General features: G+C 39.1%; 1 protein-coding gene across 3 annotated transcripts in view; it reads right to left on the minus strand.

The window, feature by feature from the left end:
* Nucleotides 1-4946, minus strand: part of ksr1a (kinase suppressor of ras 1a) — a 36216-nt gene extending 31270 nt beyond the window's left edge. Inside the window, exon 1 of one of the 3 annotated variants that reach the window (XM_034683438.1) lies at nt 4375-4946. In XM_034683438.1, coding sequence (XP_034539329.1) covers nt 4375-4611 — 237 coding nt within the window. In that variant the 5' untranslated portion in view covers nt 4612-4946. Of the gene's footprint in view, nt 1-1997; nt 2212-4374 lie in introns of those variants that run through there. The other 2 variants (XM_034683437.1, XM_034683439.1) reach the window with 2 other exon arrangements.
* Nucleotides 4947-9457: the final 4511 nt, after the last annotated feature.

The following is a 9457-nucleotide window of genomic DNA, read 5'->3' on the forward strand; positions in this document are numbered from 1 at the left end:
CTCTCCATCACCGTGAGGAGACAAAACAGAGTGACGCTTTGCTGTTTGCTGATCATTACGGAGAGCAGTGATTAAAAAGATAGGATGGTGAAGTGTTTTGTGGGAGGATTTAGAATCCAGCAACATTTGACACTTGTTTAAGGTTATATAAAACACAGCCCATGAGCAAAACCCTTTGGACCTGGTTTAAAAACCTGCTGAGTGGGTACGATCAAGCAAAAGCCCAAAATACATTAAGAGTTACTGTAAAATATCTGGGAGGTGGCATGGGAGGCAGAGACCAGACTGAGTGGGATTAACATGTGAAAAGTGAAGTACCAGTTAGCACTCCATTTGAGAGGCTAGTATCATTATCCTCTCACTGGCAAAGCAGAAAAAACACACACAGTTTAAGTGGAATAATAAAGCTCTCTCGATGAGAGTATAAAGCGAGTTCAAGCCTCTCTCGATGGCACTTCAGTGCAACGTGGGAGCTTTTGCACCACAAGTGTGACAACTGTTTTGACCTCACACGCTTCGCTCAAATTCATCACATGAATTAAAGTGGCTTAGAGCTTCAGTGGTAATGACATCCAGCATGTAGGGCTACTTCTGCTGTGAAAGGGTTTACATGTGATCAGCTGGACACACATAGGAGTTTGAACCCAGAAGGCTTTCTAGATCTGAAAGACCATGACCACATCAGTGGATGCCAGGGCTCAGACACCACAGAGTACTTAGGGTGTTCTGAAAATGTCTGAAGAAATTATGAAATACATCCCAGTCAGGATGTATAGAGCAAGCATAAATTCTATGACTAACTCCTAGATCTGCTGATTTTAAATAACTGCAGTATGTGGTATATCATATCTCAAGAGACGCAAAAGCAAGAAGTGAAAGTGTACGCTTGTGGCAACATGTGGTTTCAAAACAGATTGCCAGTAAAGACATGGGAAGTAAGACTGCTGATTGAGGCAGCACTGCCAGCTTAACTTATTTCAAGACATGTGGACCAAGCTTCCTGGCAATAATGTTGACAGTTTGATCCTGTTTTTTTTAATGTTATGAAGAGTTTAACAAGCTGATCTAAAATCTCTCTTTCATTACTTCAAACTCGCTCTTTTCTGTCATCCTCTCACAAGGTGCTCATAAGCCAAGGACACCTGAAGAACAGCGGCTGTAGAGCTGGCAGGCTTGAGTGCATTACTTAAATTTCAGGATACAGTGTCATGATTTTCAAAAGGGAAGCGGGTATAATTTTACAAGTTTGATATATTTTAGCAGTTATTTTCACGACTGTCTCCTGAAGGGCTTCCTTAACTTTCTTTTTGAATTGTTGCTACATCAGATTTTACTGGATTAACTGGAAAGCAATTTTTCAAGTACGTACTTTCTACTTAATTTGATCAATAAGGAACTACTCGTACACTCTTTGCCTCACTTGTATTAAAGTCATATAAAAAGGGCATATTATGGAAGGGATACCATAAACATACAGCAGGCCTAAAAACAGTGAAACAGGTTAAAAGTAAAAATGGAAAGTTCTTTACTGAACCTCTGCAGTTACAACAAAGATAAGATCTGTACCACCAAATCTGTAGTAATCATCAACCAAAATAAAATCGAAACGAAAAAGAATCATAGTACGCTTCTTTATCAGTTCTGCTGATACATTGTGAAATTGACGGTACGTCATCATTTCGAGGGAAAGTTTTGTATTGAGCCGTTATGTTCTCAAACAAGTTAATAAAATATGTCAAAATCAACGGTTTAATTTGTACTTCAGAAAAGTCAAAATAGCTGTTTCCAAGAGTTACACACATGCTCTATAATATAAAAATGTGTGAGGCTGAATTGCTGTGTTCTGAACTCACTGCTGACCAGACAACATCCATAGCAGGATGGATGGTAAGGCTATTTCAGTTTTAACGAGTGAAGGTACTGCTGTAAAAAGAGGTGTAAGTACACCATCTCCGGCTATTTTAACTACATTGGAAAGCAGAAAGTATGATCCATACCTTATTCAAATGTAACAGCTAAAATCCAGTGAGCAGTTCGAGGCTATGATCATCATTGCAGAAGTAACCAGACCAACTGTGTGTGATCCTGCCTGTGAGGGATACCCCCCTAATAATGGCCTCTGACCACAGGAAAAAGACCTCAGATCAGTTTTTATAGCCTTCAAGAAACATGTGATACCGGCACGGCTGGCCTATTGTCATGTAGAACAATGCCGGGGCATGACAGCGTACCTCAGGAAGTACTCTGCCAGATCACGTCCTGTTCCACGCAGTGACGAGGTACGCCTGACAGTACAAGCATCTGAGCAGGGTTCATAGTTTGGGTTCAAATTCTGTGCAAACATTCTTCAAGAAATCTAGAGTTGAATCTGTTATACATGACATCTGATAAAATATAAGTCTGCTAAAAAGTATAAAAGTGGTACAACATGCTAAGTCTTCCCTCAAAAGCAGTTTGGGGTTAAAACACAAAGCTACAAAACACACAGACTGATGTATTCTGGTTTCTATTTCAGTTAATACTTTGAATTTTTCATTTAATACTGGGCTTCTGTACTTGAGCCTGTGAAAATTTGTTCTCACACAGTAGCCTGCCAACTTGCACTTGATGCCTGCCAGCGACTTACAGAGCTTCAACATTATTTGTAGACATTAATATTCTGAAAAATGAGCAAAAAGCTGCTCCGAAAAACACAGACCTGCTCTGTAATATCTCTCCTCTTCTAAGGTACACAAAGTATAAGGTTTATCTTTTTGATACAGCCCTTGCAAATAGATCTTTTATCATCAGGCGATAGTTTAAGACTACCTGTCCTGTTTGAGACACATTGTATCTTGCTTTTAAGAGCTACTTTTCTTCATTGGAAAGTGACCAATCTGAAGGTCACTTGAAAACCAGTTGAGCCAGGCTTCATTGTGTCTCTGTGTGGCTGAAACTAAATGCGTAGGGCTTTCTGGAACATTAGTTTATAGGGGCAACAGCACAATTGTTCCTGGGGTGTTCAGTTATACAGACATAAAACAGACATGGATAATTGATAGCCTTTAGCCAATCAGGAGTGAAGATTCCTTTTATCCAAGGTATAACGGTTAAATAAACCATGAAGCAGAAAGCCCATTTATCATCTATCATATCTCAAGAGTGTCTGCGTGTCTGGAGCCGAAACCAAAGACACATTAATCTACCCTGTACAAGTTAGAAATTGTAGGCATTAACCTTGTGCTTTTCCATTGTTTTGCCCTACTTTATCTTATCAAAATGTACTGGATCAGCCCCCTCTTCCCATCACCCTCCTCAGCAGATGCAGGGCCTGATGTCCCCCTCATAGCATTGTTAATAACAACATGAAAGCTGGTCTTTCCATGACACGATTCCTTCAGTCGCCTCGCAGCTGAGAATTTTACAAAAACAATATGTGCCTGTAAACATCCCATGGGTGGAAACATGAAGGCCTGGGATAGAAAAGACCCCACAAGCAGGACTGTGTCTTTAAGATTCAAATGGTAGAATGCAGAATCCCTAAATAAGCCCTGCTTTACATAAAAAAGGTTCCACTGATAATCCAATATTTTCCTGAAAAGAGCAGTTTAACATTTGCAGAGAGCAATCTATAAAAATAAAAAAATCCAAGTAAAATGCTAAATGCATCCTTTATTCATGCATACATGCATGCTTCCAGGCATGACTTCTCTGTAATACTGCCTGCTATAGTAGGGCACGCTGATGAGGCCCTACAAAGCCCTGGCTCTTGCGCTCAGCAATGTCAAGTCATCCCAGCACGCCTGAACTGAATCTGCATCCAGATGCAGGAGAGAACAGCGTGTGCATCCACCCTGCCTGGCTGCTGACGTTTGGGTGACGGATAAACACAGGGAACACGTCGTACATTTACGTTTTGTATTTGCACTGCATGCCCTGTGTACATACACGAAACCGTGTACAAAGAACAGGACGAGGGGGACATAAATAATAGCAGCATCAGATTATTGAATGTGTGCCATTAGGCCAGGCTGGATTCAGCTGCACAGCGTGGTGATGTGAACTATCCGAGGGGCTCCTGACTAATATTTCCACCTAGAGAAAGAGGTCACACAGATATCAGATATATCTCCACCGCGTATGGGTTGTTTAGAAATAAAAAATGAACCCCCCAGCATAGAAGTAGACTTGAGTCCCATTTTAAGTCATCTTGCATCGACCCAGTTGTACATTATAAGCGACAAAATGTGCACTCTGGGATAGGACACCTCGCTTGCAGCCAATTTCAGCCTATATAATAGGCGGACATAGTGTTAGGGCTTCATGACTCCGCAATTTGAATACAAAGCTATCTATCGCAGGACAGGGTTCAGGCGGATCTGCAAAGCTCATTACCTCTAAAGTGCGGATTTCTTGCTGTGTGAGGTCGTTGGACGCGGCGCATTTGGTCCGTAGCCCCTGTAAACTGGAGATGGAGATTTCAATCATATTCTGGATGAGTTCGCATTGATGTAGTGCGGCCATCGCTGCGCCACCACCGCCGCCGCCGCCGCCGCCGCTGCTGCCACTATCCCTCTCTGGCTGCTCATCACTCTCGACCATCTTCCCCCCGTTAGCAGACACTCTATCCATTCCTCAGCATTGGGCACGGCTGGAAGGGCTGGAGTCAAACTGTCAAGCTCGAATACAACATATGCAGCAGTCCAGCGACGCAGCGACCTATTGTGGAAGTTAGCTGACAGCAAATGTCCCCAGCTCCCAAAATGTGGAGAAGTCAGGATGCAAAACGAAAAAAGTGTTTTTTAATAAAAACAAAGATGCTCGCCGATAACCCGGGTCGTGAAGCGCTCCAAAGTCCACTAATGCTCGACCTGTATTTTCAATCCGTCTACGCTAGCGACGAGAGGTTACTCTCTTCCACCGACAGCTCTGGCAGAGGCTTTCACCGTCTGTCAGCTGTTGGGAACATCATGGGGCGCGATGCACTCTGGGAAATGAAGTCACAGTTGCACGGCTTACAGAAACTGCTCTTCATCCCCTCCACCTCCCCCACCCTCACCCTGCCTGTGCTCACAAACACAAACGAATACAAGCAACTACAATTACTGTTTTGGCCAATTGCTACTATAATTGAATCACTTTTAAGTGTTGTTAAGAAAGATCATCTCAGGGAAGTATTCAAAGCAATAACAGGAAAACACAGGTGTAATTAATTACATAAATGATGGCTTCATTCCATTAAAGTGTTCCAGTTTGAGGCCTATTTCCTGACAACAAAGCAGATTAAAAAAGTACAAAGAGGTAATATGATTAAGCTATATTAGGTATACACGGATCTACATTACTGGGGTGATGTGAGGGATACCTACCGGATCTATCTACTCATCTTCCTTCTGCACCAGTTATTGTTTGACTTGTTCAAGCAAAGGGCTTATGTAATTTTTAAAAACTGTTAAAGACACATTTATCTAACCCTCCTGTTATGTTTGTTTCTCTGGAACAGAAATAATGTTCCTGGGTCAATTTGACCCGAGGCATATTCAATTATCCAAAAGTGTCAGAACCCCAAAAAATCCCAATACACATTTTTTTGAAATCTAATTTCTAACTCCATTACTAACCATTTAAATCAAGACTTAGTCCATTGGTGTTCTTTAATTCTCACAGATCATGGTTCAATGAGGATAACTCACTCGTTTTTCATTAATATTAATGTTAAAACTTGTTTAAATGCACATTGGAAAGCCCTAAATATAAACACAATACATTTACATGACATAGAGTTTTGTTTATTTTATTTACATATTGATTTTCTATTTTTTTTTATGAAGTGATGTTGATAAATTAACACGACACATCTTCTGTCACATGCTGCCAAGGTTTTTATGCTGTATTTAGCTGGTTTGGAGGGCACATATTGCCTAAAATAGACTTTAAAAAGGGTCAATTTGACCCGCAACATAACAGGAGGGTTGATAAAGGCAAAGACAATTTATTTAATGTGATATATAAGGTGAATCTGTAGATAATTTAGTATATAAAATGTAAAAAAAAGCTTTGATTGTAGGTTAGAGACCGGCCCAGAACCCAAAGATTTCAGATTTATATATTACTTTGTTAAAAATGTAACAGAGAGTATGGTCTAGACCTGCTCTGTTTGTAAATCCTTTGTTGTGTTTTACCAATATAAGAGTAAAGATTGATTGATTGATTGATTGATTGATTGATTGATTGATTGATTGATTGATTGATTGATTGATTGATTGATTGGGGGGTTGAGGGTTAAACAGGCCTTCGACTCACCTTGTACAGACTAATGTTCTTTTACTGTTTTATGATTTCATTTTAATGTTTTATGATTTCATTTTAATTTGAATAGTTTTCCTGTGAAGCACTTTGTGATTTTATTCTATGAAAGTTGCTATACTAAATAAAATTTACTTACTTATCTACTAATGCTTAAATGGTAGCGTAAAACACAAAACTGCTAACATTCAGTTTTGTAATATCTGACATCACACATTCAAGCCTATATCTATCCCTATACGTGCTTAAAAATCACTATTTTAATCTCCTCCGCTCTTAATGTAACTGTTTTCAATTTGATCAGCCATTTTCAAAGTGTGTTCAGACATTCAAATTAAGAATATATGCCTATATGAATGAAAGAAGGGATTGGTGCAGCATCTTCACACACCAGTGTGTGGAGCAGGCCTGGGAATGCAAGAGTATCTTTTGACCTCAATAGAAACCCTTTATGCTTGGCGCTGAGAGAAAGAGATGCATCAAAAATGCAAATAGAACATTGTACAGATTTTAGGTCATGATTAATAGACTACAGGTACTTAAAGGTTTATTTTTTATTTTTATCAAAGGTACAATCTGTGATCTGTGTACAGCCTCATTCCCACCCTGCCAATCTAAGTCCACATAGTTGACATTCCACTTGCATGTAGTTGAGTGTACATGGTCTGCATTCAAATGCACAGTGTGCACTTTCCACAATGATGTGATAGTATTTGGTGTGAAAAGGCTGCTGTCCTTTGGATCCTTTAAAGAATATTTGGCCTGATAATCATTTATTTTGGTGCATATTGTCTCACTCCTCTGAAGTCATCTTAGTAGTTACTACAAATGGTCGTATTAAAAGCAATCACTTATTCATTCCACTTAATCTCTATTTAACAACCAGGCTATGTTGAGCAGCAGCACCATTTGAAGAGAAGCTGGGCTAATATTTCATTAATTTTGTACTTTGATACTTAAGCATAATTGTTGCTGGAACTTGAATGCAAATATAGCCTTTGCATTGAATCAAAAATATTGTAACTCTACAGATCTCAACAGTGATGGAACTCCCTTTACCTTCAAAAGCAAGGTCCATAATCTGCTCTTGTATCAGGACACTGCAGATCATATGCATGAGCGTTTGAGGAATGTGCAGGTTTCCAACAACCGTGAAGCAACAGTACACATGGCTCATTGCTGCAATGAGGGTGTGATGTTCCTTCCTTTAATATACCCTGATTATACAATGGAACGTGAGTCACTTTTCGTGGCGCCATGTGTTCCTCCTCTCCATCTGTCTATCTGTCTGTTCGTCTTCTGATTACTTGTGAAACTGTACACTGGCCAGACATGCTTGGGTCCAAATATCATTCCTGCATGGTAACGTATAGAAACTAGATTGAAACAGCAAGATAAGGAGTTGGACACTTTGTGAAGAGAGATTTGGTTTTGGACTGTGTCAGCTTTCAATTAGCTGACACAATTGAGATATCTCTGAATTAATATTGAGATTTGGCATTGATTAAATGTGAAGTTGTAAGTCAATCTAACACTTTTGTAACAATAGAACAAAACTATTAGTTGTTGTTGGTCCAGTACTTTCTGTAATAACAGCACAGATTTGATGGTGACATGCCAGCAGAGCTCCCTGCCAAATTTCAGCTTGTTTTTGACTTAAAAATCAAGTTACTGTTACAGCAACCGTTGGATCAGAGTTAAGGAAGGCTTCAATAGATAATCAGATTCAGTGATGCATCATATATTCACCTTTTTACAGATTTTGGCTAATCGAACATATACACAGGGCTGAGGGAAACACAAAATGAATGTCTTCATATCATACTTTTAAAAAAAGAAACACAAAATGGTATTTAGTGTAATTTCATTATGTTCATTATGATTGTAGCAAATGTTTGTAACAGGGTTGCTTAATTCTGTGTCCACAAGAGGAGCAATATCTGTCAACAAAGTAGAGCCTTGCAACTGAATACATATATTTAACCTCTTTCATACAGTATATCTGTTAGCCACACTGTATTGTATATTACATGTCTGCTTCATGAAGGCATTTTTGTGACCATGTAATCAATTAGTTCACACATTCACAATATGTAAAAGTTGACTAAACACATCTCAATACTTCGTTTTAGAATCTAAACTTAATCTCTAAACTCAAGTGCAGAGTATTTTATGAACAATCTGAAGTATATCCCATAAAAAAACATTTCATTGCCTCACCATTTGTTTCTTCTCCCTTCTGCGTTGTCCATTTTGAATGCAGTTCTTTCCTGGAGTTCATTTCCCCCTTTGCTGACCTAACAGTAATACAAAAAAATGTGCATCTACAAACGATCCAAAAATAACCTGCAACTGTATGAAAAGGAAATATCATGAGCACTGTTCAGGTAGGCACTTGACAGCCTGCTGACAGGACTCCCTTGGCTGAGGATAGCAGGATCCTTTTCCTGCCTGCGCTCTCTTAAGCCCTTTAAACTGTTTTGCTATTGGACAGCCAAGACAACACACGTAGTGCAGAGCTCATGACTTGGGATTAAATTAGATTGTGGGGAGTCTGATTCCATCTTGTTTGCTGGCCAGGATTTCCAGGAGCTATCCCTTTAGGTCTGGGGAAGTTAAGGACCCAAGAAGAGCATTTAAGACACACAACCTTTGTTCTACTCTCCACAAAAACAATTGACTTGGCTCACAAAAAAATGTAAATACACAGATGACTTTGATGCAGGATTAGTCATTATAGATCATAAAGTATTTATTTAGTGTAACTCTGTATGATATTTATGGTGTGTGCCAAATATTCAGCCAGTGTTCCTCTGGATTAGAACTTGTTCTCAGATATCTTTTATGTCAGTCATATTGGGCAATAGAGGAGGAAGCTACACAATTTTCACATTTTGTACAATAAAAACGATAAATGTGATCAAATCTTCCCAAAATCTTTTGCTTCTATTCTCCTTGATCATACCGCAACTGATGAATCACTGATAAATGTTTAATGCATCCTTTAATATATTTTATACTACCTATAATATATACTAGAAATCTGGCAGGTTTCAGAGGACACATAATCACAATACAAAAAAAAGCAATATCAAAATTTTCTATTTTTTTAACAATCTTTTATAATTGATAGTATGTGTGTGCACATTCCATTAATTCTGCATTTTCTGTA

The sequence above is a fragment of the Notolabrus celidotus genome, chromosome 5, assembly GCF_009762535.1.
Source record: "Notolabrus celidotus isolate fNotCel1 chromosome 5, fNotCel1.pri, whole genome shotgun sequence".
In the NCBI taxonomy this organism is placed as follows: Eukaryota; Metazoa; Chordata; class Actinopteri; order Labriformes; family Labridae; genus Notolabrus; species Notolabrus celidotus.